The following is a 26,584-nucleotide window of genomic DNA, read 5'->3' as shown; positions in this document are numbered from 1 at the left end:
TACATTAATTTCACATTCCAAAATTACTGAGCTTGAGGATTCACATTGATTCTCTTTGATTTTCCACATCTTCAACAACTCTTGAGGTCAAAATTTTCCCAACTATCATTGAAAAAATTTACATAGATATTCAATCTTACCAATATTGCATAATCTCACATCTTTCATTTAAGAATACTGTTAATTAGTATTAGGGCCACCCATACCCTACACTTCAAACCAGTAGTCACCAATCAGCTAGTTTTGTAGCTGCAACCACCGAAATAACTCTAGCATATGCAACTTTCTGGTGCCTTTAAACTCATAATGCCACCAACTATCTTCCCAACTACCTTTGCCTTAATGAAGAAGATGAACTCACTATTTGTGATTTCTCCTTAACGTGTGAGCTACAGAGAAAAAATCTTTAACACATGCAGAAAGAACAAATGTATAATAAAAAATTTGGGTGTAAGTCACATCTATCAATAAAAGGTAAGCCACTCGAGGCTTCTCATTTAATGACTATTAATTCAACTTCCATCCTCTTTTCTTCAAGACCAACTTCAATGGGGTCCGTTTCATACTTCATATATGGTTCAAGTCCCAGCTCAAAGCCTCAGAACACCATTGTTGTGAAAGATGAATACCCACTTCAGAAGTGCACTGCTTTTGTTGGTCTCATTTGCACTAGCAAGATTCGGAGATGGGCAAGAATCAAGTGCTCTTGTACCAGCAATTATAACTTTTGGTGACTCTGCAGTGGATGTGGGGAACAATGACTATCTCCCCACTCTTTTCAAGGCCAATTTCCCTCCATATGGGAGAGACTTTATCAATCACCAGCCTACTGGCAGGTTTTGCAATGGAAAACTTGCCACTGATATAACTGGTAAGTAGAAAGCATCAATGCTAGAGTGGCTGCATAGGGATCATAACAGAGTAATGAATCAAATTTGTGAATCCATTAAAGTGGCTTTCATTGGTTTTTTACTTCGTTACCAATTATATATTTTTTACCGCTTTGATTATATTGTTTTTTGATTTTGATAGAATAAATGTGTTTGTTGCTCCATTTGTTTTGCAATAAAAAATTTTTAGTAAAATATTTTCAAGTGTTTGTCACGACATGTAAAATTCTTCAATCCAAACTGCCAACGTCACCGGTTACCGGACCAATGGCTCTGGTGACCGAATTGCATGTACCAGAGGTCTAACACTAGTGGCTCTGATGACCGGACCAGCTCCACCAACTGCCTAGCCAACCAACCGAGGATCTAGTCACCAAATGGGGAAAGACTGGAAGAGTCATAGTGTGTTTTTGTAAAATGTTTTACCAAATTTTTAAAAGTAAAACATTTTATAAAAGATTTTACAGTTAACGAAAAATATTTTCGAGTTTAACTAAATTTTACAATGAAACAAACATGGTAAAATGTTGAAAATTTTAGTGTGTAAAACACCTTAACAACGAAATAAAGGGAATGTCTGATATCTGTTTGCATTATTTGTGTGGAATAATAATTTGTTTAGTTAATTTACTTATCCGCTGCATAATTTATTGGAGTCTAAATAAGAATTTTCAATTGGTATATAAGCAATTAGAACACATAGCAGTCAAATTCAGTTTTTTTTTTATAAAAAAATTTATGTCCTTTTAATAATATAAATAAGCTTTAATCTTTACTCGAATCTTACATTTTGCAGCTGAAACTCTGGGTTTTAAGACTTATGCTCCAGCATATCTTAGCCCACAAGCATCAGGAAAGAACCTCCTAATTGGAGCTAACTTTGCTTCAGCTGCCTCTGGTTATGATGAAAAAGCTGCCCGCATTAGTGTAAGGAATTTCATCTTATGCTAGTCTTTTCTCAGTCTCAAATTAGTAAACTTGATTTGATTATAAGAATTGATTTCTTTATACAAATGAAATTTTGGTTTGTGGTAGCATGCAATCCCGTTGTCTCAGCAGTTGAAATACTACAAGGAATACCAAACCAAGCTAGCAAAGGTGGCTGGTAGTAAGAAAGCAGCAACCATAATCAAGGAAGCAATATATATTTTGAGTGCTGGTAATAGTGACTTTCTTCAGAATTATTATGTCAATCCTTTGGTCAACAAAGTCTACACTCCTGATCAGTATTCCAACCTCCTTGTTGGCGCATTCACAAGCTTTGTTAAGGTACATCATTGTGGTTACTAAATTTCACGTTTTGCACTAAATTAATTAGACTGAAAATATGTGCCTCAAATGCCATGTTTAGTCGTTAAGTGTTGAATAAACAGCTGGCTGCACAGTTTTTTAATCTCATTGAACCGGATCTTTTAACAAAATTCAAGAGCCGAATAAACTCCGGTTGAACCAACTAATTCAACAGAATCGGTCGCTGTTTGGACCAATGTTTTTGTTTGAAAAAATGTAGAAATTGCATGTATCAGTATTTGAACTTTAGTACAAAGGGTACAATTAGCTGACATGCATGTTGGAAAGCTTTTTTTATTTTTTATTTATCTTTGAATAATTAGGGGATTTAAACTTTAGATGTCTCTATAGAAACACCAAGAACAACTAGTTTACTCATAAAGCACTTAGCAAATTTAAAATGATTAGATATATTTCGAAATTTATATAACACATACTAATAAATAAATAAATTATTATTATTGTGATAACTAATATATTCAGTCTCTAAGAGAAAAAATATATGTATATATATATATATATATATATATTTTTTTAAAAATGGTATGTGTGTGTATATATATATATGTTAATTAAAATCATATAATTCATTGTGGACCCCTTTATGTACTTGACATGATTAAATATGAAATTTCAAAATTATTTGTTTGTTTACCTAATTATGGATTTTCTTTTACTCAAAAAAAAAAAAATTACGGTTATGCTCAAGGAGTAATTATAATTTTAATGATTTTTTTAATGCTTTATTGTTTTCTAACTTTCTTACATAAGTTGTGAAAAATGTGCTTGAAAATTATATAATTCCCCTGGATAATTACTTGGCTATGATTAAAAACAGGAATTGTATGGTCTGGGAGCCAGAAAACTTGGGGTGACTTCACTCCCTCCATTGGGTTGCCTTCCTCTTGCCATCACCTTATTTGGATTTCATGATAATGGGTGCGTCTCTAGGATCAACACTGATGCCCAAGCATTTAATAAGAAGATCAACTCAGCTGCAACAAGTCTCAAAAAGCAACTTCCTGGTCTTAAGATAGTTATCTTTGACATTTATAAGCCACTCTATGATCTTATTCGATCTCCATCCAAATTTGGTAAGCAACATGTTTTTTTTAACTGATTACCGATTAGGAAGCCTCTGTCTGAGGAATTAAAACTTGGGTTACTTTTAAGCGTTTTAATAGTAATCATCTTTCCCTATTTTTTCCCTTTTTGTAGGTTTTGCTGAAGCAAGGAGAGGCTGCTGTGGTACAGGGATCGTAGAGACAACATCATTTTTGTGCAATCCAAAGTCAATAGGGACTTGTTCTAATGCAACTCAGTATGTGTTTTGGGACAGTGTCCATCCATCTCAGGCTGCTAATCAGGTCCTTGCTGATGCATTGATTTCCCAAGGCATCTCCCTCGTCTGACGGTGATTCTGATATATGCTTTCTTTTTTATATTATGTAAGAAGACCAATACTGTGCTATTCTGCTACTTTCATGGAAAGGTTGCAACAGCTGTAATAGTAATCTTATAACTGAGGACATTTATTGTCTCTCATAGCACTCCATCCATAAATTATGCAGTTTGTTTGTAATAGATTTTGCCTTCTTAGGCTTATTTCTATCCAAAAAAAGACATTTTACATGAATAATAGCAGAGTTGATTAAGGAAAATAAAAGGCCAAAATAAAGTATAATACTTTGCTCACCATGCAAACAAAAAGGAAAATGTAGTATTGTATTAGACAGAATATATTTGGCTAAGAAAGAGAGGAAAAAAGATGGAAACCATGCTTTGTTCATCATGCAAGCCATATGAGACTTCAATTTTCAGTTTCAATACCTCAATTTGTCTTCACAAAAAACTAAGCACAAAAGATGGAAAAGAAAAACGGCAGCAGGGTCAGAATAGGTTTGTATGTTCTATTTCAGATATATGACAATATTGACAAATCCGCTGCCGGTCCCTTGTCAGTAGAGCAAAAAACAAAACGCCTTCTGATGAGAACTTGAGAAGAGACTAGTGAACTTGTTAGATTTGTCCAAGGCCAGATTAGTATTTCAAGAAACAAAATGCCTTCTGTGATGATTCTATCATTTTCCTCCAAAACTTGAACAGCCTAGAGCATTTGGAGGGTTAAGCAGCTTGGTTATATCAGAAGAGTTGTTCTCCAACAGCATTCCTGTTATCTGTGTAGCATTTTCAGGCATTAGAGAATCAATTCAATATCAAGCTCATCATGGTTAGTAGGTTTTGCCCCCAAAATATAAAGTCCTTAGAGAATGACACAACTTCTAAGACCCTCTAAGATGAAAGAATATGAGTCACAGACCTGAAGATTCTCAGCAAGAACTTTTTCTAAGTTCCTCCTGGACTTCCCAGGTGATGTGCCTGCAGCGTGAGCTCTGCCTTTGGCACCTGCTGATCCAGTATAGGTACTTTCCCCAGGTCCACTTCGCTTGTTCCCCTTCTTTCTGAAGTCAAGCTTCTGACCTCCAGGAGTCCCATTGTTCTTCAGAAGCTGGCAGAAACGTTAGGGTAGGCATTTGTCACGGGACCATAAAAATAGAAAAACATTAAAAATTGAACAAAACAAAAGAGCCTAACAGTTCAATTTAAAAACAAGACAACCATAGAATAAGCTAAGAAAAAGATCATAAGAGTGATATAATCAGATACATGTAAGCCTTTAAAGGATCCCAAGTATTTGTTAGAGAAATAATAAATTTATCGATGGTGTGTGTTATGTGATGTCATTTACTATCAATTGTGACAGATGGTAAGTAGAGATATACATTATTTGTTTCTGAAGAGAGAAAAAAAAAAAAAAAGGAATACAGAAGATACATGCTGCTGGTAAACCTGATCCCTGGTGTTATCCCACTCTTTCTGCCCATTTGGAACCTGTAATTTCATCAGTCATGTAAGAATAACTTGAGAAATAGATAGAAATGCTCAACCCAAAATTCATGCTACAGAATAAAGAAAAATCCTTACAAAAATGGAGAAGCGGTCGTGATAAGTTTGTGTCACTAGAGGATATTGTTGACAATCTTGATACACGATTGGTTGGGATAGGAGCTGGTTTGAAGAAGGGCAAGGAGGAAAGTGATAAAAGAAAGGGTGGACATTCCAGTTGCAATTATAGAAAGTTTCTGGTGAGAATTGAGCACAGTGAGTTTGCAATGTCCTTATGCGATCTTCTTTTCTCTGAGCGATAGCCACGTATAGAGTTTTTCCCTCCAAAGTGGTTCCTACCAAAAAAAAAAAAAGAAAAAAACCTCAATTAAGAAAGCTACTAATCAATTACCCCTAAGTGGAAGCAGAACTTTCATTAAACAGACTTTACCATTAAGCGTATGCAGAGCTTTCATAGCATCTTCAGGATTGGAGAAACGTACAAAGCCAAACCCTTTACTAATCCCATTATCAAGGCGCATCACTTTAACTGATGTTAATTGTCCACAGGTACTGAAATGTTCTTTCAACTTGTTATCATCTACTGATGTACTGAGGTTATTAACGAACAAGTTTGAAGCCTTCAACTGCTCATTGGTATGGTTGCACCTCTCCATGCATTCACGTTTTAGTAGTTCTTCCCTCTCGGTTTTCCTTTGAGCCCTTCCTACAAACAGATATTTTGATCCTGATTCACAAATTGATTTCACTTATCAATGAACTTTTCTTTGCATAATAATGCTCAAAACGAAAGGAAATAGTAATGAAGTTCTTCCTATCAAAAAAGAAAAAAGAAAAAAAGAAATGAAGAAGTTCTATGTTTACCTATGAATGCACCATTCAGAGCCCCAACAGCATTTTTAGCGTCTTCTGATGACTCAAAGTTGACGAAACCAAAACCTCTTGATTTACCCTGTTTATCCTTCATGATGGCCACACTAGAAACCTTTCCAAACTTGGAGAACTGATCTCGAAGGAGCTCCTCTGTCATATCTTCACTCAGATTTTTCACATACAGATTTGTGAAATTTAGTTCTTCTTGTGCTGCCATCCTCTCACTTTTCTTCATAAACTTTGACACATATCTAAAGAGAAATGAAGACAAAGGGGAAGAATTAATTGCAAAAACATAATTATTATTATTACAAGAGACCTACAAACATAAGAAATCCATGTATCCATCCAGAGGTCACATTGGAGATCAATTTTATGAAAACAGATACAAAATTAAGAATCACTTCACAGGAAAAATTTAAAAGGAGTGTTCATAATTTATATAGTATCATATTGGGGAACAAACTGTTGTCAATGAAAAAAAAAAGGCACAAATTAATATAATAAACATAGGAGGAAAAGATTTTAGGCAGAACAAGAAAGAGATAAGGAGGGCCAAGAATTCCCTGCTCTGATTAACTTTGGAGAGAACATGAAAAAATTTATGCTTTTGTTTGGTTTTTTGCTTACAACATGTGGGGGTGGGGGATTTGAACCCAAGTTCCCCCCAGGGAGATAACTGGGCAATGCCATAGAATTACAAGGCTCTTGGCACAACAAGAGCTAGTTGTTTTCAAACTTTGTCCTTCAGTTTTGTCCCTCTCCACTCAAGAACCAGATTGTAAATCAACACATTATGACAGAGACAATGCCATTTATCAAATGACAAACAGGATAAGCAAGAAAGTACTATCTCAAGGAAATCTGAGATTTCAGAAGACAAAAGGACTTATCAATGTGCAAAAGTTAAAAAATATAATCAAGACAGCAAAAGAGAATAAAACAGGATAAATAACAGAGAGAGCAATATACAACAGAATACTTACAATTTCTTCTCATCAATCACGGTATCATGGAGAGCATAAAGAGCACTCATAGCTGATTCCTCAGTATCAAACTGGACAAATCCAAACCCCTTGCTCTTTCCATTTTCTTCAGCCACTTTGCAAGAAAGTATGGTCCCAAATCTGCTGAACAAAGAGTGCAACTGAAGGCTATTGATCGAAGGGGGTAGGTTTTTCACAAAGAGATTTCCATAACCAGTCTTTCTTGAAAGAGGGTCTCTTTGACACCACATTATTCTCATTGGAAATCCCTTCAGATAGGTGTGATTTAGACGGGCCAGAGCCATAGATGCTGATCAGAACAGAAGAACAAAAGTACATTGTGATATTTACTTGATGAATCAGAGGGAAAATTAATGGAAGAATCAAAGAATCTTGCTGCTACTAACAATAAATTAAACACTGGAAGTACACAAACCAAGAGTCCCCCGCCCCCAACAAAAGATGGAAACCCAAACACTATTGTTTGCTTGCCAAGAAAGTGAAAGAAATAAAAGAATAATAGAAAATCGAGGGTCTAGTACAGAGTATGTATCATAATTTGTAATCCTTCCCCAGAAAAGGGAAATGCTCTGCTCAACCAAGACTTAACTACTAACTGTCCAAAGGTATTCTTGGTTTAGTTTATCATTTTTAAGAAAACAAAAGCAACATAAATTGTAAGGTAACTAATTCCTTCAGCATGTGGAGGTTAGTTACTAAAATATCAAGTCCAAGAAACCAAATGATGTGGTTGAAGAACACAAGTAGTTACATAATACATGGTAATGCAAGAATGAAGAGGCGAAAAGAAACATGAAGCAAACATAACTTGTTTCTCAAGAAAGACAGAGAAATACCAAAATGACCATTTGTAAACAACTTAAAGAGTTCTTCATGGTAGAAATTACAACCTAAAGAGAACATAATAAGCAAACCCCACTTGATAACCACAAAAGCTAAAAAAAGAAAACGAGCCCTAATTTACATGAAGACTCTAGAAATTACAACCCCATTTCACAAACAAAAAGTACGCAAGTCACAATCAACCAAGAAAACCCCCAAAAAGCTTACATGCACACACACATATACACTTATACACAAAGACAGAGATATAAAATTATACATACAGAGAGCGAGAGATACATACACGCATACACAACGCAAGAAACACACAAAATACATAAACATATACAAAAAACACACACAAAGAGACAAAGAAAAACAGAGTAAGAAAACCCAAGAAACCAGAAATACTCAAAAACCCATTTGAGAAACAAGAAAACCACGACAAACCCATTTCATCATTCACCAAGAAAACCCCAAAAACAAAGCAAGAAGCAGAAAAAGAAACATGCACACACACACACACACACGCTACACACAAAAAAAAAAGAAACAGAGAAAGAATCAGAGGGTATATTTGTTTTATACCGTGGTAGTGATGGGCGAAGTTGACGTAGGCGTAACGGAGGGACTTCTGGGACGAAATGTCACGGCAGAGACGAACGGAGGCAATGGGACCCACGGTGGAGAACAGCTTGACAAGGTCGGACTCTGTGACTTGTGGGTCCAAGTCACCCACGTATAAAGAAGCACACTGCGAATGCGCAAACCCAGGTGGTGGTTGTGAGTGCGGTAGTGGAAGTGGCTGTGGCTGTGGTTGTGGCGGAAGAGACACAGTCTTGGCCGCCATTTTCTTGGGAGCTAAGTCACAAGAGCTCAGAAACAGAGGAGAGTTTTTTTTTTTTTTAGAGAGAGAGTGGTGTTTGTTACAAATGTAATGTGTTAGTGGTACTACTACTATATGCAGTAGTAGCAGGGCTTTTTTTTGGTTTTTGTTGTGGAGAGTGAGAGAGAAAGAGAGGGAATGAGAGATTTATATATGGGTTTGTACGGACAGTGAGGTTTGATTGAGATGGGCTGGGCTGTGTGATTTTTTTTTTGGTACTCGCTCTGGGATTTTGACACGTGTACATTTTGTGATTTTGTTTGTGATTAAACTTGTCCTTCAGTGGGTAGGCTTATTCTACTTGTAGAGTACCTTTGTCTGTGGAAAGAAAGAAAGAAAACTTGGGAAAATTAAGCTATGACGGCTTTTTGTTTTTTTTGTTTTTTTTTTTTTTTTAATAGTTATTATTTAGAGATAGATATCATTGATCTTTGATTATTGTTATAACAAAATTCTAACACAAATCTCTTATTTAATAATATAAATTATTCTCTTCTGAATATAAAAATAGAAGATGTTATTAGTTGAGTAAATTATTATATTTCTTGTGGGTTATGTTATTTGTGTTGTTTTGTTAACAATATTTTTACATATTTTATAACAAAATTTAAGTGATAAATTATTAGTGACTATTATACGTGGGTAAAAAAATAATTTAAATTAAAATAAATAACAACTAACTACCAAGAATTTGTTATAAAAATGTTGTAAAAATAGTATGAATGTATACTTTTCTCTTTTTAATCAACTATTAATTTTGGGTCAATGATGATGGGTATGCAATATTTTTCACAACTTATTATCATTAAAGTAATATTATTTTTATTTGGATGACACTTTTTTTATATATATACACAACTCACAGACGGTCATACTCATATCACTGTGAATATTAAAGTTATAAAAGTTTTTAAATAATTGAAAAATATTACTCCTGTATTTCCCTAAAGTTATTGCTGCTGAGGTTTTAACCAAAAAATAAAATTGTTGTTGGGGAACATATTGTATAGTACCAACAACATCACCAGCTGATGAGGTCATACTTTCTTGGTTGTATTGCATTGCATGAGGTGTTGTGTTGTTCCTGCTGATCTCGCCGGCCATGGCCAATGAATACTGAAAAAGTGGGATTGAATTAAATTTCATCACCTTTTTTTTAATTACAAATTGAATGATTGATTAGTAAATTTTGATCCTTATTAATATCGATCAAATATTTAAAATGAGACACAATTTGTAAAACCTTAGCAATAATCTTTGACTGTAAGTGGAGGTAATTGTAACATTAAAATATTTTTCAGGCTTGTAAAAGATATAATATAAGCAACATAAAACAAAACTCTAGGGTCCGTTTGGGAGTTTATAAAGGAATGGAATGGAATGGAATGGAATAATCATTAAAGGAATGGAATGGAATAGAATGGAATGGAATGGATTTAGTAGGGAAATGAATGGAATGGAATGGAATGGAATGAAATTTAAAAATCTTGTTTGGATGTTATAAAATAAAGGAATGGAATGGAATGAAAAGTAAGTAACAGCGTTTGGAAGTAACATTAGAAGGAATGGAATAGAATCATTTTATAATAACATTACTATTATACCCCTCATTTTAAAGAACATAAAAAATAATCAATGAAAACTTATAATTGCTAAAAAACAAGTTATGTATATTTCTATGTGTAAAGCAATTCATGCATCACATATTTATTCTCAACAAAATAAATATTGTCTAACAATGCAAACAAATATCTTTTTAAAAAAAAATTCCGGTAATGAGTCTTGCCAAAACAAAATAAAATAACATTATCTATTCCAAAACTAAGGTTCGCCAAAAAATCCCACATTTTTTTAATTTTTAGGCCTAGACATCAGTGTCAGTAAGACACATTTGCGCTCATGATCTGGGCAACCAAAGAACATCTCCTTATATGTTGGATTTTCCATCAAAAATATGTAAGCCTCAGTCTTTGATATTGGATCTAAGTCCAGTACGCCCAAAGCTGCGTGAACTTCTGCTCCATATGACTTTGAAAAACACTTTGCCATAACCTCAGTCGCCCTATCAATTGCTTTTGATACATTATCAAATGACTGAGAAATTACATTCCCGAGTTCATCATCTTCTGCCAGTCGTCTTTTCTTGCTTTTAGAAGACATTGCATCTTGTGATGATACTCGAGAACGTGCAACATTAATTTCTAGTGACCTCTGATCATCTTCCACTTCAAAGTTTTCCAAAGAAGCTTCATTTTGAGATATCAAATTATCAATCTCATCAATAGTGGTCGATGCAGCATACCTAGCACGTTTCTCCTTTGCAGTTTCAGCATGATCATCTTTTGCTCTATCTTTGGCCCAAAGTTGTGCCATTTTAGAGTAGTTGGGTATAGGTGTTGTCATCCACTTTTTGGCTACAGGTTTAGACTGTTACAAACCAAGACAAATGGTTAAACAACAGATATAATTATGTAACACAAAATTAAACTCACAAAAAATGGTAATTTACCGCTATGAGTGGCTCCCAAACTTCTGGTTCAGCTGTCCACATATTTAAAGAATCATTCCATTCAAAACCACTCAATCCATCTTTAAATATGTCATAGCATTCATGAAAATTCTTCTTCAGTGTCTTTTGTCGATTTTTCACCTTATCCTTGTTAATCTCCATGTTAAATTTTTCAACCAATTCTTTCACTATGTCATCATATGCCTTAGAGGTAAAAGTTCCATTAACTCTACCACCTATGATCACCTGATGTAAAAAAGCATCCACTAAAGCATCATCCATAACACTACTCCATTGTACTTCTTTGCTTGGATCTCCACCATTCTTCTTTGATATCTTACCCATGCTATAATTAATAGGACAAAAAACAAATATAAAATATTGTGTAAATATTAATATTAATTATCAAAATATAGAGAGCAATATCAAAATGAAAAGAGAAATTTGCATAACATTTAGGTCTAAGTAATTGAAATATAACATAGTCTTAAACGACATGACAACAATAAACCCAAAAGCTATCACATTTGGACATAGTTTTGCCACATAGCTGATGCTATAGAATCTCTAATAATATCTCCTTGCCTAGCATCCTCATCATCTTCTCTTGGAGTAGGGGCCACACGTTCACGATGAGAATGCAAAACATCTTCATTAACTTCAGCAATAAGACTTTCATGAGGATCGACACCCATTAAATAATTATGAAGTATGCAACATGCTAAAATGATTTCATTTTGAGTGTCAACACAATAATTAGGCTCTGTAGTACTTGCTATGATAGGAAATCTCTTTTTAAGTACACCAAATGCTCTTTCAATAGCAGTGCGTAATGACGCATGTCGCAAATTAAACAATTCTTTAGCATTTTCAGGGGGACGAACAGAGTACTCCTTTAAATGATAACGCACTCCCCTATAAGGTGCAATCAAACGACTTCTATTCATGTATCCCGCATCAACAAGATAATATTTACCTAATAAACAATAACAACCATTAATTATATACTACAAATTTTTTAATTATAAAGAATACACCCTAATACGTATTTGAATTAAATTTACCTTGTGGGATTTTCAAATTATCGTTTCTAGTTAAAGCACTCTTTATTATTCTTGAATCTGACGCAGTTCCTTCCCAACCTGGTAACACGTATGTGAATTTTAAATCAAATGAGCATGCTGCCAAGACATTTTGTGTTGTGTAACCCTTACTACCCCGATATCTTGGTGCATCCTCATTAGACACTTTGACACGAACATGTGTTCCATCAAGTGCCCCAATACAATCCTGAGATTTAACATTATCTCTCAAAACATTTACCTTAAAATATATTTGTATTAAACTACTATCAAATATAAATTATATGCATGATATATTTACCTTAAAATATGGGTTGAACCTACTACTTTGTAGTATTTCAAGTGGCACTTGGGTTCCATCAGGTTGTTGAAGGAATTGATCCTCTAACATAATTATTGATCTTGGCACGTTATGGAAATGGCGACTAATGGTCTCACTGGAACGACAAAAAAAGAAGGACATTGTACGAGTTGTCTGATTATGTGCTAACATGTGAAGAAACTTGCCAACTTGCTCTTCAACCGTGGCACGCTGTGTGTCTTGAAGATCACCATCTCTCTGCAAAATGTCACACAAACCTTGAAAAGCTTGTGGACCCATGCGTATTACATCATAGCATTTTTTACTATTCCTAAGTCGAGACATTAGTTCATCACGAACTTTTTGTCTTTCTATGGTTGATTGTGTAGGGATGTGGGGAACACGTTTTCTTTTTAGTCGTTGCCCTTGATGGATAATGTAGCACAAATAACGGCATGCAGCATGAACTAATGCTAGTTTCCGCATAAAGTCCGAAAAAATTATGGTCTTAAGTACCTCATCATTCAAATCCATCTAAGTAAAAAAATAGCTATGTTATTAGTCCAACTTAGAAAATTATGGGCACATTGTAAGCAGATATACACACATGCATAAATACATTTACATCTTTATTATTTAGTATTGTATCTCAACATTCATAAATAAATATATAAAATATAACATAAATATGATAATCCTTTAATTTCTTTCTCATATAATATAAATTGGTCCCAATGCCTAGCATTTTAGCAAGTCAATTGTAAGAGAATAATAGTAAAATAACCATGGCAATGATATTCTCACCTACCTACTATTATATTAATTAAAATACTTTATGATACTCTACGACACTGTGTTGATATTCTCACCTACTATTATATTAATTAAAATACTTTACATTTTACTTTTTTCTCATTAAATTTTTTTTTTTATTCTTGTTTTTTTCTTAACCGCACACTTGTCTGTTGTCTAACCTTGAACACTAGCTTTTGTAGATATTTCCTATTAACCATACACGTGTGAAGCCTTGGAGATATAGTAGCATTGGATAGTTAAAACTGGAAGTTCAACACACCACTTGCTTCATAAATAACAGAGGAAGCAGAGATCGTGAGGAAGCAGAGATCATAAATAACAGAGGAAGCAGAGCAGAAACAGAGTAAAAAGAAAATTGGGCGAGTCCTCCGGCAGTTCTCACTTTCAAATTTACAGTAGTTCTACAGCAGTTTTTTTAGCAGTTCTCACTTTCAAATTTCTAAATACAAGTTCAAATCTTAGCTGTACAGGTAACTCTAACAGCAATTTTTGTTTCTTTTCACTTTCAAGATTTTTAGGTGTATAAAATGCTAGTTTGTTTTGGTTTTTAAGTGTACAAAAGCATTATATGTATATATATATATATTTTTTTTTTTTGGTTAAAAGGGATATATATTATAAAACAACTAACTATTTACAAACCATTCATATCCGAATACAATACAGGGAGACAGAGGGAGGCTGATCAAACAAAAACACTATATATCACTATCATAGCAAACAGTTCAAAAAAATTTAAAAAAAAAAAAAAAAAAAGCCTAGCAAACAACCGTAAAGAAAAAGAAAAAGATACACATACTTGGATTGAGCAATAATCGAAAATTGTAGCAGACAAAAGAAAAAGCAAGACCAACGGCAACGGCAACAACTTCACTATACAGAGAACGGACAATAGAATGATAGCTATATTTTTTTACGGCTAAATGAGAAAAAAAGGGTTGATATTGGAGGGGTATTTTAGGGATTTTAACAAAAATTTCATCTATATATATATATATATATATATATATAAAAATCGAAGCCTCTGCTAGCTCCATAATTTTCCACGTCACCTTTTCTCTTTTTTTTTTTTTTTTTTTTTTTTTTTTTTTTTTTTTTTTAACGTGTTATATATATATATATATATATTATATATATTATTTATTATATATTATATAATATATAGATTATCAAATTATAACCCTAATCCTTTCACGTCACCTCTTCTTCTTTTTTTTTTTTTTTTTAAATTCTTCTTAACGTTTTTTTTTTTTTTTTTAAATTCTTCTTAACGTATATATATATATATATATATATATATATATATATATATAAATATATATATAGATTATCAAATATAAACCCTAATCCAAGTTACAACTCCCTCTTCAGCCTTCACGTCTAAACCCCAAAACCTCTCTGTTTCTAATATATGCCAAAACTCATCCTCCTGCCGCCGCTGCCGCCATGGATCACCGCCACTACATCGATTTCTCTTTGCCTCTCCATCATCGCTCAATCTAGCCCATCATGTTTTATTTTGAGGTAATTAAAACATGTTTTTTACTCTCCTTTATTTCTATATATTGCTCTCTTTCTATCCACTTCAATTGTTCATGGAATTTTGTTAGTTTGTGGTTGTGGGTTGCTCTGGATTTAAGTTTTTTTGTTTTTGTTTTCATGGAATTTTTGTTGGTTTGTGGTTGTGGGTTGCGGGTTGCTCTGGATTTAAGTTTTTTTTTTTTTTTCTTTGCAGATTTCCACGTTTTCTTCTTCTTACTTTGTTGTCAAATCTATGGCAAAGAACAATCACAAAATTTTTGTAATTAGATTTTCTTTTTCCGTTTTTTTTGTGTGCAATTTTTATTGGATTTTTGGTTTCTTGGGATTCTTCTATTTGGTTTTAATTTTGGGTTTGTTTTAGTTGATATATAGTGTTTTTCTCATCTTCATTTTACATTGGTTTGGATTTTCTTTTTCCCTTTTTTTGGTTATGCAATTTTTATTGGATTTTTGTTTCCTGGGATTCTTCTATTTGATTTCAATTTTGGCTTTGTTTTGGTTTGATATGTAGTGTTACTGTCGTCTTCCTTTACATTGGTTTTCCCTTTTTATAAATTATTATAATCTCTGGATCTTATTATATGATAGCCTATGGAATGTTATGTTGGGGCTGCCACTATTTTGGATTTCGTGGGAATTTTTTTTGAAGGTTGGGGTTGGTTAGTATAGTTGTTTGAGATTGCTGAACATGTGTTTGATAGAATGCTTAGATGCTGGTGTTGCTGCAACATGGTACTCTCTTTTCTTTTTAAAATTCTCTCTTTTCATTAAGTTTTTTTTTCTTACATGTACACTAGCCGTTTGATAAAATTTGTAAGTGATTTTTTGTTGTTGTTCTAGAAGTCATAATACATGGAGAGTGGTAAGAAGGAAGATAAGTAGGGAATGTGATGATGTGTTGTTAATTTAATCAGGGTGAGATGTATTTGTTGGCCTTATTTCTCAATGTCATTTTTTGTGTGATGTAAAAACATGACTGTCATTTTTTTTTTATGCTTTTTCAATTGAACTAGGATGGATTTTTTTTCTCCAACTTAAATGAATGACTGGCTTTTATGTGTTGCACCTATTCTTTGAACTTGCTTTCAAGTTTCACACGATTATATTCTTTAAGAAAACATGTACATACTCCAAATTAAAAGGTAGACTCTAACTATTTGTATTAAAAATTTGTTGTTTTTTTCCTCTTGGAATATACTTTTAAATCCTTTATGAGATTTTGTGTTACCAATATTTGCTATAGCTCAATTTGTTGTATAATTTATAGTGGTGGAACTACTGAGTGTGTATTTTGGTTTCTACAATGAAAATTGTTGATTTGAGATCTCTAAATGTGACAAGAATTATTTGCGAAGTTGTGAAGTTTTGTTTAAAGGTGGGGAGTAGAATTTTGTGTTGGGCCGGAAACATAGGCAACCACAAAATTTTAGAGGGTGGTTAGAGATGATCACCCGGAATGGAAGTGGTGGCTAGATGGTATGGATGATATAATATATTAAGTAAATGTTTTGAGTTGTTGTGAGAGTGAATATTATTTTTTCATTTTAACATTAGAGAAATCGTTGCATCAATAATAAAAGCATACACAAGTAACTTCATTCTATTTTTCTCCTCAAAATTTTGATAGATATGGTAGTAACTTCAAAGCATACACAAGTAATTTATTCATATTATTTTTTTCCTATAAAGTTTTATTCTCTCATCGTCACCATTATCTACTCATCAATATATTTTAGCGTACCAATTACTTGCATTGGTACCAATTAATGAATTTCCAATAGGTTTAATTCTTTTTCTTGGTGATAGGTTTCAAATTTGCTACATAGTACGTTTGGTCTTTGTTTTCCTTTTTGTTCTTGAAAAGATATAATAATTTCATCGTTAGAAGATAGTTGGAAATATTTACAAATTTTCAATTAGTCCAGAAATTTGATTTTCCAGGTTCCAGGGATGAAGGAGATCAAAATTTCAAAGGCCAATTTGATGTAAGCCGTGGCTTTTGTGATGGGTGGAATTCAAGAAGCCTGCAATGATATTTAAATATACATAATACCAAGTTTTGTATTTTTATATTCCCAGTATGTGATATATTGTTTTAACCAATCCAGTTGATTGTATTAGTTGCAGTGGAGGTTGGCTATTATGGTCAAATCAAAACCAAAGGCAAGTTAGCTGGACCTACCAATTTGAGCATTGGCCACATCCTTAATGATGTTAGACTACTTGGTAGTTACTACTTGGTAGTTGGTTCTTCTATTAGGAATATATTTTTCTCTTGTGGCTCCTTGAACAAACGGACCAACAGAGAAGATAGCATTTGAAGCAAAGAACTAGCTGGGTTTGCTAGACAATGATGTATTGGATGGAGGAGTATCCCCCATGTATTAAGACTCTACTAAACAGTAATGTACCTGCTCATTGAAAAAAAAAAAAAAAAAACCCAAATGTATTTGTAGCATTTTTTAGTGGAATTTCTTGCTTCCTTTCGGCATTTTTACTATAGTGATACTCCAAAAAATTTTAAATCAAATATTTTTTTTTTCTATTAAAAGTTGTGCTATTACCCCAATCCATTAAAAATTACTACTCATGTTTTAGTTTTAAAGTTGTAATATCTATTGAACAATATAGTATTTTGTGTTTAAATGCATTAATATTGTTCTTTTTTTAAAACCAAAAAATTGTCATATTTGAATGATATCTTGAATAATCACTAACTATATATAGTATATTATTAATGTCATCTCTTATTTATAAGCATTTCAATTAATTATATAAGTTATTCCAACTAAAATAAAATGAAATGAAGATTTAAAATAATATTTTAAACTACCATAAATAAATATTTGATATAAACTAAAATTAATAAAATTCTCTTTTTAAAATCTTATTTTCAATAGTTTTCCCGTGCATCGCACGGGTTAGCGACTAGTTAAACCTAAATCCATTCCCTCTCATTCCTCCCAATTTTGAGGGGAACAAAAATTTGAGGTTTTGAAGGAAAAGGGAGGAATGAGCATTCCCTCCTAACCATTCCATTCCCTCCCACTAAACTCCCAAACAAGGGAATGGACATTCCATTCCCTCCATTAAAACTCCCAAACAAGAGGAGGGAATAATATTCTAAAAATATTCCTTTTATTCCATTCCATTCCATTCCCTTCCCTCCTCCCAAACGGAGCCTAAACGTATTTCAGTGATCATTACTAATAGAGTTTAACGTTAAAAATAAAAACAAGAGTGCTCTTTGCTCACCCCATCACCACTCGGTGAGTCAGTGACCTCTAGCATTGTTTTACCATTTTCACTTTAAAATTTTACCAGAAAAGTAATACTAAAGAAAATACTTTTCATAACAATTGAATCGATAAATTTTTACATGTTCTTATTTGTAGTCACTTAATTACCTACGAATAATAATTTGTCACAATTTTGAATTTTTTTTTGTCAACACCACTTGTAGTTTTTTTTTTTTTTTTTTTTTTTTTTTTTTTTCGGGTTAAGAAAAAAAGTTGCCTAGTTTAGGAAAAAGTAACCTGTGGTACTGTGGGACGATTTTGGTGAGCGCCAATTTATAGAAAAAGCTAAGGTGGTTTTAAAGTAAAGCCATTTTGGGTCAGAATATGAAGACATGCTGCAACACAACATAAATATGACCTACACCGAGAAAGTTCATTTGTTGCAAAGAGAAAACATTGGCTTTAATATCATCCCTGATGCATAATAAGAACAAGAAAAATATATGCTTTGTGGTGATAAAATACAATAAACCAGTACCTCATAAACACATCATTTATTTCATATGCTTTCTTTATTCTGCAAAAGTAGTTTCTAACAAAAAATTGTGGTTGCATTTTGGCAATTGGGAGTAGAATTTCACCTACTGAGCCTACAAATGACTGTGTGGACCCAACCATCAATGAAGCCCATTACTGATGTAGCAAGATCGAGTTGGTATCTCTTACCCTCAGGCCCCAATAGCAGTGGAATTGATGTGGAAAGGGGAATAGAAATCCGGTACTTGGAAATTGTATGAACTATGAACTATGGTCTTGAAGTGAAGCTTAATTTTATGATAATTCAATAGTAACAATGGGGATGAAACTTATTAGATATGGATTTCACCACGTGTACTTACCACAGTAAAACCAAGAAAACCAAAGTTACTCATTGTCATTGTTCTTTTAATTTGTCAGACCAAATGGGTTTGTCTGTCTTTAGATAGAGAAATAACTTGGATAATGAACAAAATATGTCTTAAGATTGAAAGATAATATTAGCTTGACAATCTTGAAGCACCCTTGCTAGAAGAGAGGAGATCAATAGGAATCAAATACTAGCGAGTTTTGACAAAACTTCAATTAAATATTAAGCAAATGCTGACAAAATGTTGAAAAGAAGGAGAAGAAGGAAAACGAAAAGATTAACCATTCATCTACAAATTTCAGCTACAAAAAGTAGAAAACTTTGTTTTCATACATAGAACTAAACTTCTACATGAACACTTGTCAGTCATCAAACTTGCATTCTCAAACGGAAAAATTAAGCTTCTGACTGGTTTCTAAGCAAAAGGATATGGTACCTTCCCATGGTGTAGTAAATTCCTTCACTATGTTTTATTGCCTATGTATAAACAGTTGAAAAAGTGTGGAAAAGGTGCAGCTACTATTGTCAAACGGTGATATTTTAGGTTAAGTATACAAATGGCAATCTGTTAACAGGAACTATAGGATGATGCTCTTCTATGAACACTGGGTTTTCCACCCTGAGGCAGAGAGTCCTTTAAAACTTCTGCATATTTCATCAACTCATACTTCTCGGTGTCATCTGAGTGATGATCAAGTGTGCTTTTTAGAGCCAAATCAGAACCCTCCCTACCCAAAACAAATCTCTTGTACGAATAAGAGGATCCCACATCACTATTTCTTTCGGCACCATCTATATCCTTGAAGTTTTCTTCTTTACTCTTGAATCTGTTGAGATCAAAAGAGAGTCTAGATGAACCCTGAAGACTTTTGAATTTATTCCTATGCCCCACAGTGTCAGCATACATTCCTGTTGAAATACCTGAACTTCTTGAGGAATCAGCATCTTCTAAAGATCCAGACTTTTCTGATGATAAATATCCATGAAGAAGTATTCTTCTAAGTTTGTGGAAATATTTTGGCTTGCTTGAGCTGTTGGTTTTGGTTGCAGATGAATTATCTACAGAAAAATCATCAAACTCTCCAGAGTCTGTAAGAGCAGAAGTTTGAGAAGTTGACCATTGGTCATAATCAAAATCTATAATGCTGATCCCTTTTTCTCCCATCCCTTCAGAATGTGCATATTCAAGTATTAACTGCTTGGCTTTCTCCTCAGATTTGGGGCTTAATGTTTTGCTCAGGTCCCTTGCCACTGATTTACCATCAGGAGGCTGAAAATTTCGAAGCTCATATCGTAAGCAAGCATTTATCCACTTCAGATAGACTAATTCCTCAGCATCAGAGCATCGATCTGTTTCAAGTTGCTCAATTTCCTTTTCAAGATCCTCATTTTTGCGTCTCAAGTGCTCACTCTCCACCCTAAGTGCTTCCGCCTGCAAGAATACACATATAGTGAAATGTAAAATAATAATTATAAATAATAATTTAAAATAAATTAATTAATTAACCCAAAAAAAAAAAAGAGGAAGCAGAAGAGAAGAAGTAGAACAAGGGATTTACTAAAAATGAACTAATACCTCTGGATCTTCTAAAACAGAATTTGCAAGGACTTGCGTAGATTCCAACCTCCGACTCAATTCAGTATTTTCTTTCTGCAATCTCAAATTAGACTTTTTTAACTCTTCAACCTCAACCTCCAGATCCTTTAGCCTATGCAACTTTAATTGAATATTCGGATCACCTGGAGCATCCTTGTATTCATGGTCTTGCAACTTCAAAACTCTTTGTTGAAGGGCTAAGATCTGCTCCTTGTTCTGTTCAGCTTCAGACCTAAGTTTCTTCTTGAGCAGTTTAATCTTTGCTCTTGCAGCCTCAAGGTCAGCCACCACCTTCCCATGTTCAGCCAATTGTGCCTCTAGCCTCTGGTTATCCGCCTTTAAGGAATTAATCTTGAGAGTAAATAGCTTAGCCTCCATATTGTTTATCTTCAATCGATTTTGGAGCTCCATGCAAGCAGTTTCTTGCTCTTTAAGGCCATAATACTCAAGCAATTCGAGTTCAAGATTTCTCTCCCTCTCCCGAAGCACTCTGACCATGTTCCTCAGGTGCCAGATCTCTTGCTCATATTCATCATTTTCAGTACTTCTAAAGGCTTTTGAAGCATCTATATTTGACCTGGGTGTTTCAACATCAGTCTTTGGAGAAAAGCCAGCCTTTGCAGCTGCAAAGTCAAGTTCATTCACAAGATCATTAAACTCTGGCAAGAGGAGCTCTTCTTTATCTCCACTACTTTTACTGCTGGGAGAGAATCCAGCTATGGAGTCAACACAGACCTTCGGTATGAATGTCTCATCCTAATGAATAGAGATCATATTAAATTTTAATTCAGCAAAATAAAATCTAACATAATTTTAATTATCCATTTGTTTGGTTCTCTGAAAACTATTACCAATGGGACTGTTGTCCACTCATTCCCAGTCATTTGAACAGCCAATATTTACAGCAAATTTGGCAAATTTAGCAGATGAAGTCATTTAATTCCCCGAATTGACTCATAACTAATAGATTTTACAGTAAATACAAATCTATCAAAGAATAATCCCTGTCATTGCAGGGAAATCAAGAGACAGAGATAAAAACAAGGAATATTTAAGTTTGTCACTGCATCAGCAATCTTCAAATTACCACTTCTATTTTCTCCTTGATCTCTCAACAAGCACATTACAATTTGCAACAATCTCTATGATTACTTCATAAATAATCCACACATCAATGTTATAATGCTTGATTGCACAGAATAGAAGAGAAAGTGAGAGGAAATAGATCTACAAGTTTAGATCTTTCATTTTCCAGTTTCATAAACACAGAAAATAGAGTTCAATTTGGTAAATTATTTCACAGAACATACTTGAAAAAATCATTCAATGTGTCCATTTTGTGAAAAAAAAAAAAAAATACTCGGCTTTATCAACAGATTCTCCACCAATCAAACAATATTAAAAACATAAGAAATCAATTAAAATTAATCAACATTCACTCCACCTGTATATAATGATTTTCACTATTAAAAAGTTGAATTCATTACATATAAGATTAAAACACTCTTCTTGTTTGAATGGGATTTAAGATCCAACTAAGTTACTAACTTACATATTCAGCTGCAACAGAAACGGTATTGGAGGAAATGGATGTTGTTTTTACGCCAAGAAGATCATCTTTAGGCCAAGCTCTTCCACCTTTTAAATTAACTTCATTCCCATGATCTAGTAAGATGCACAATATAATCAAAACATGGACTTGAAACTAGGACCAGATAAATCTACAATAAAAAGATTTGATATAAGGAAAAAATGCAAACCCAAAGAGCGTGGCGAGGGGGGCGGAGGTGAGGGTTTGATCCTTTTCGTTCTGAGGCGAGAGTAGAGAAATCCAGCAAAAGAGATGGCTAAAGCCACTCCAAACTTCAATAAAAGAGGTTTTATATCCCTCTGCTCTTTCACCATCATCATTCAAAAACCTCTACCTGTAGCTAAATTCATGAATCCCCACACAAACACAGAGATCACAGGTCCTCTTCTTCATCATCATCCATCTAAATGCTCAAAACAAAACCATAAGACCTATGTCAGATTAGTCCACATACCCAAATCAAGAAAATCCATGTGACCCATATTACTAAACCATTAATGAATACGAAATATCAAATTTAGTAAAAAACCTTACTAGTTTATGTTAAATTCAAGGACCAAAATTAGAAAGATTCCTTAAAACCAATCACAAGTTAGACCCAAAAAGGATAAAAACAAAAAATAAAATTTACACACAACTAATTTCAGTTCATGCTAATCACAGATAAATAAAAAGATTATGCATACCAGTAACAACAACATCTCTACCATCCATTTCCAATCAACACCAAATAATCCAATAAAAACAATTAAAAACAGGTTAGACCCAAATAGGATAAGAAAGAAATATATACATCAAGTTTAAGAACTAATTTTAGCTTATGCTAATAATAGACAAAAGAAATAGATTATACATACCAAGAAACAAGAACATATATAAAACCCATTTCAAACTAGCAAAACTTAATCCAATAAAAACAAAAAATAAGGAAGACCCTTTTCAGTTTATGCTGATTCTAGATAGATAGAGAGAGAGAGAGAGAGAGTTTACCAAAAAGAGACCGTTACAAAAGGCATTGAACCAGGGTGGAACAACAGAACAGTAACGTTTTGATGTTGTCTTTGGTTTCTGTTTCTATTGAGAGTTTGTTTGTTTATTTAGGCCTGTTTCATAGGTTTGATTGAAAAAGACAGTTGGGTGTGAATACAAATCTTGGGTCATTATCATGATAGTATTAACAAACACTGGCCACAGACTGGCGAAAATGGGTAAATACCCGTTAAAAACAAACTATTTAGTTAATAGGATCCGTTTACAAACTATTTATAATTTTAGCAACTCGAGTCTCAGAAACTCGATTTTGGGCCCCTAAATCGACTCTTAAAGGCTCGATTTTCATGGGTTGTTCCTGTCTGATGTGGCACTTTTCCCACGTGGCACTTTTCCCACGTGGCGCCTACATGAAAATCGAGTCTTAGAGACTCGATTTACATTTAAAATGAAAACAAAAAAAAAACCACAAGGGCAGCAGGAAATCCACAGCAACGCGTTCATCAGAGAAGAAAGAAAAAAAAAAAAAAAAAAAACCAGAGAAGAATGTTCATCAGAGAAGAAAAACCAGATCGCACCGCGAAGAGAAGAAAGAAAAAAAAAAAAAAAAAACCAGATCGCATCGCGAAGGGAGAAGAAAGAAAAAAAAAAAAAAAAAACCCAGATCGCGCGGCGACCTGGGTCTCGCGGCGACCTGGGTCTCGCGGCGCGACCTGGGTCGCGCGGCGACCTGGGTCTCGCGGCGCGACCTGGGTCTCGCGGCGCGACCTGGGTCGCGCGGCGACCTGGGTCTCGCGGCGCGACCTGGGTCGCGCGGCGACCTGGGTCTCGCGGTGCGACCTGGGTCGCGCGGCGACCTGGGTCGCGGTGCGACCTGGATCTGTCTGTGTCGCCATTCCTTCTTCTTCTTCTCTTTTTTTTTTTTTTTTCTTTCTTTCTGCTTTTTTTTCCGCTGGTTCTGCATTTTGGGTTGTGGTCATTAATATTTTATTTTTGGGTTGGAAATCGAGTCTTAGAGACTCGATTTCCATGTAGACGCCACCTGGATAAACTGCCACATCAGACAGGAACAACCCATGAAAATCGAGCCTTTAAGAGTCGATTTAAGGGCCCAAAATCGAGTCTCTGAGACTCGAGTTGCTAAAATTATAAATAGTTTGTAAACAGACCCTATTAACTAAATAGTTTGTTTTTAATGGGTATTTACCCATTTTCGCCCCACAGACTCTTGTCTTACATGTCATGATTAATATGATGTACAGAATGTAGGTGTGCTAGAGAGAGATATATAATATATAAATATTGATACATAGATATTGGTACATAGAAATCGTGGGAATTTGGTTATGGACAGATAGAGAAGATTCTGATTTCAAGTTGAGAAGCAAAGAAAGATACAGAGGTTAAGCCAATAAAAAAATGAACTAGATAATTTGGTGGGTTAATTTTAGATGGCCTTTGTACCTAAAATCTAATGGCTGACCAATTTAATCGCTATTTTTTTTTTAAAAAAATTTCCTTTCATTTATCACTAGAGAAGGGATAGGATAAAGAAATTTAGGAAGTTAAACAAGAAACATTTGTTTTATTATATAAATGAAAACAGAAAATTAAATTTGGTTTTTCATTCTTTTTTTCTTTTTTTTAATATCCAATAAAATTATCAGATGGAGTTTAAAATTTTTGCTCATCTGAAGAAAAAAAAAAAAATTGTTGTTGATCTGTTAGCAAAATTGGCATTCTGTACTTGTTTTAATGGTCCCTAAATTAGTGGGGCTCTTCTAGGCCATAAGCACAACAACCCACCTCAAAGTCAAAGATCTTCATAGTTTCTACCATGTTTTTGTTTTAGTGTTTTTCCCTTGAGGAAAAATAAAAAACATTATTGAATTGCAAATTGTATGGAAAAATAGATTGATCCAATGACAGTAGCAAAATAGCAAATTCAAACCTTTGTTTTATTTTTTTGAATAATATCGAGAGGCATGGACTCATTTCCTTTTCTATTTCTCTAAGTTAGAACAAAACAAATTGGAGTGGGGTAGGGAGGCAGATGGAATATACTGATTCGTGGATTGGTTTATAAATAAACCAAGTTCTTTGTTTATAACTTGAGTGTGACTTAAGGGGGGAAAAAAGTAATAACACTCCCCTTCTTTGAGCCTTAAGGTTTGAAGAAATTAATACTCTTCCCTTTTATTTATATTAATAACAAAATATTTCAAATTTCTTTAAGAATCTCTTTATAAATTTAGAATAAAAGTACAAAATTTATCAAGTACCAAAACATTTGCAATGACAAATCTTTCTATAACTAATTGAGGAAAAAAAAAAAAAAAAAAAAGATTGCAACTAAAAATCTCTCTATAACTCGTTGAGAAAAAAAAAGGAAAAAAAAAAAAAAACAAAATTTATTACTTAATATTTTAAATTACCCTTTAATTTAAAAATAAGGTTTTTTTATTTTGAAATTGAGGATAATTTTGGAAACCTACCCTTAAGCACCACATTAGTACACAATTTTTTAATATTAATTTAAAAAAATTTGGTCAAACAAATGTAAAAGGAAAAATGTTTTTTCCCTTCAAGTTTGAAGTTAAGTGTCATTTTTCCAAATTTCAAAAAATGAGAATGTAATTACCCCTAAAAAAACGTGTATATTTGTTAATTTATTAAAGATGTTAAGCTCAAGTTTAAGTTAATGTTCAACTATTAAATAATTCAAATTCAAACATAATAGTATATTTATAAGTTATTGAATATCAAAATATGAGAGTCAATCTAAGTTATATAATATTATATGTTTGTATGCGTGTATAATAGAATTTAAAATTTTAGACTTTGGCTAATTCCATTACCTTCACATCTATTAAATTATGCCATAAAAGTCAAAACATTAACATAGTCCTTTTAAAATAAAAAATCATAAAATAGTCCAGTAAAGTAATCAACATGGTCCAGCAAGCTTACGGTTTGTGGAATCAAAAAAATGAATAGGACTATAATATAATGTCGTGTTGACCTTTTAACAATATAATATGGTTGTGGCTTTATCATGGCCATAATTGCAAACTGCCTAATAAGTGAACAAATAGATGGTACAGAGCCAAACACGCTCAAAAGTTAGCCTTCATAAATCTTTATGTACAAATCTGGAATTGCATTTGTAGGAACTTAAATGAAGTAATAAAGACATTCTTATAATCAAAGTAGGTTCGATGCAAGACTATTTTGTGTTAACAAGACAGATATCAAATGTGACTGTTATGCTCAATAATACTGGCAAGTCACCCCACCTTGAATATCCAGCGTTGTTCAATGACTTATTATTGTAG

The 26,584-nt window shown here is 33.5% G+C and overlaps 4 protein-coding genes and 1 long non-coding RNA gene across 10 annotated transcripts; 2 read left to right on the top strand and 3 right to left on the bottom strand.

Moving 5' to 3' along the window:
* Positions 1 to 546: 546 nt before the first annotated feature.
* Positions 547 to 3,819, top strand: LOC115975920 (GDSL esterase/lipase APG-like). Its single transcript, XM_031096980.1, has 5 exons — positions 547 to 871; positions 1,687 to 1,817; positions 1,926 to 2,159; positions 3,019 to 3,274; positions 3,399 to 3,819. Exons 1-5 carry the CDS (start codon positions 622 to 624, stop codon positions 3,590 to 3,592), a joined length of 1,065 nt encoding a protein of 354 aa, XP_030952840.1. The 5' UTR covers positions 547 to 621; the 3' UTR covers positions 3,593 to 3,819.
* On the bottom strand, positions 3,470 to 8,789 carry LOC115975919 (polyadenylate-binding protein 6-like). 2 transcript variants are annotated; one of them, XM_031096978.1, is made up of 8 exons: positions 8,378 to 8,789; positions 6,947 to 7,256; positions 5,952 to 6,211; positions 5,518 to 5,814; positions 5,166 to 5,422; positions 5,016 to 5,072; positions 4,501 to 4,689; positions 3,470 to 4,357 (listed from the first exon to the last, which is right to left on the bottom strand). In XM_031096978.1, the coding sequence occupies exons 1-8, from the start codon at positions 8,637 to 8,639 to the stop codon at positions 4,262 to 4,264; spliced, it is 1,728 nt and encodes a 575-aa protein (XP_030952838.1). In that variant the 5' UTR covers positions 8,640 to 8,789; the 3' UTR covers positions 3,470 to 4,261. The 2 variants fall into 2 exon arrangements, with proteins under 2 accessions (XP_030952838.1, XP_030952839.1); XM_031096979.1 differs by having other exon boundaries at positions 5,031 to 5,072.
* Positions 8,790 to 10,526: 1,737 nt separating this feature from the next.
* On the bottom strand, positions 10,527 to 11,529 carry LOC115966822. The gene is made up of 2 exons (XM_031085977.1): positions 11,185 to 11,529; positions 10,527 to 11,102 (listed from the first exon to the last, which is right to left on the bottom strand). The coding sequence occupies exons 1-2, from the start codon at positions 11,527 to 11,529 to the stop codon at positions 10,527 to 10,529; spliced, it is 921 nt and encodes a 306-aa protein (XP_030941837.1).
* Positions 11,530 to 13,538: 2,009 nt separating this feature from the next.
* LOC115975921 lies at positions 13,539 to 17,364 on the top strand. Of its 2 annotated transcripts, none has more exons than XR_004088213.1 (2): positions 13,539 to 13,853; positions 16,867 to 17,364. It is a non-coding gene; the product is annotated as an uncharacterized LOC115975921 (long non-coding RNA). The 2 variants fall into 2 exon arrangements; XR_004088212.1 differs by lacking the exon at positions 13,539 to 13,853 and adding an exon at positions 14,821 to 14,907.
* Positions 17,365 to 19,342: 1,978 nt separating this feature from the next.
* On the bottom strand, positions 19,343 to 23,391 carry LOC115975918 (protein CHUP1, chloroplastic-like). Of its 4 annotated transcripts, none has more exons than XM_031096975.1 (5): positions 23,250 to 23,391; positions 22,429 to 22,690; positions 22,221 to 22,333; positions 20,648 to 21,424; positions 19,343 to 20,503 (listed from the first exon to the last, which is right to left on the bottom strand). In XM_031096975.1, exons 2-5 carry the CDS (start codon positions 22,577 to 22,579, stop codon positions 19,640 to 19,642), a joined length of 1,905 nt encoding a protein of 634 aa, XP_030952835.1. In that variant the 5' UTR covers positions 22,580 to 22,690; positions 23,250 to 23,391; the 3' UTR covers positions 19,343 to 19,639. The 4 variants fall into 4 exon arrangements, with proteins under 4 accessions (XP_030952835.1, XP_030952837.1, XP_030952834.1 ...); XM_031096977.1 differs by having other exon boundaries at positions 22,429 to 22,669; XM_031096974.1 differs by having other exon boundaries at positions 22,429 to 22,662.
* Between the last annotated feature and the right edge of the window lie 3,193 nt (positions 23,392 to 26,584).

The sequence above is a fragment of the Quercus lobata genome, chromosome 2 (genome assembly GCF_001633185.2).
Source record: "Quercus lobata isolate SW786 chromosome 2, ValleyOak3.0 Primary Assembly, whole genome shotgun sequence".
NCBI classification, from domain to species: Eukaryota; Viridiplantae; Streptophyta; class Magnoliopsida; order Fagales; family Fagaceae; genus Quercus; species Quercus lobata.
Note: the sequence above shows the minus strand (reverse complement) of the source record. Positions and strands in the feature narration are given on the sequence as shown.

Bases quoted from the DNA above. Each gene is read 5' to 3' on its own strand.
- LOC115975920 (XM_031096980.1), top strand. From the start codon at position 622: ATGAATACCCACTTCAGAAGTGCACTGCTTTTGTTGGTCTCATTTGCA. The intron at 2,160-3,018 runs GTACATCATTGT...GATTAAAAACAG, and splicing joins CATTCACAAGCTTTGTTAAG to GAATTGTATGGTCTGGGAGC. The intron at 3,275-3,398 runs GTAAGCAACATG...CCCTTTTTGTAG, and splicing joins TCGATCTCCATCCAAATTTG to GTTTTGCTGAAGCAAGGAGA.
- LOC115975919 (XM_031096978.1), bottom strand. From the start codon at position 8,639: ATGGCGGCCAAGACTGTGTCTCTTCCGCCACAACCACAGCCACAGCCA. The intron at 6,212-6,946 runs GTAAGTATTCTG...ATTTCTCTTTAG, and splicing joins GTGATTGATGAGAAGAAATT to ATATGTGTCAAAGTTTATGA. The intron at 5,073-5,165 runs GTAAGGATTTTT...ATGAAATTACAG, and splicing joins ACGACCGCTTCTCCATTTTT to GTTCCAAATGGGCAGAAAGA.
- LOC115966822 (XM_031085977.1), bottom strand. From the start codon at position 11,529: ATGGGTAAGATATCAAAGAAGAATGGTGGAGATCCAAGCAAAGAAGTA. The intron at 11,103-11,184 runs GTAAATTACCAT...GGTTTGTAACAG, and splicing joins TTTGGGAGCCACTCATAGCG to TCTAAACCTGTAGCCAAAAA.
- LOC115975918 (XM_031096975.1), bottom strand. From the start codon at position 22,579: ATGATGATGGTGAAAGAGCAGAGGGATATAAAACCTCTTTTATTGAAG. The intron at 22,334-22,428 runs GTTTGCATTTTT...GCATCTTACTAG, and splicing joins CCCCTCGCCACGCTCTTTGG to ATCATGGGAATGAAGTTAAT. The intron at 20,504-20,647 runs GTATTAGTTCAT...GTATTCTTGCAG, and splicing joins CTGTTTTAGAAGATCCAGAG to GCGGAAGCACTTAGGGTGGA.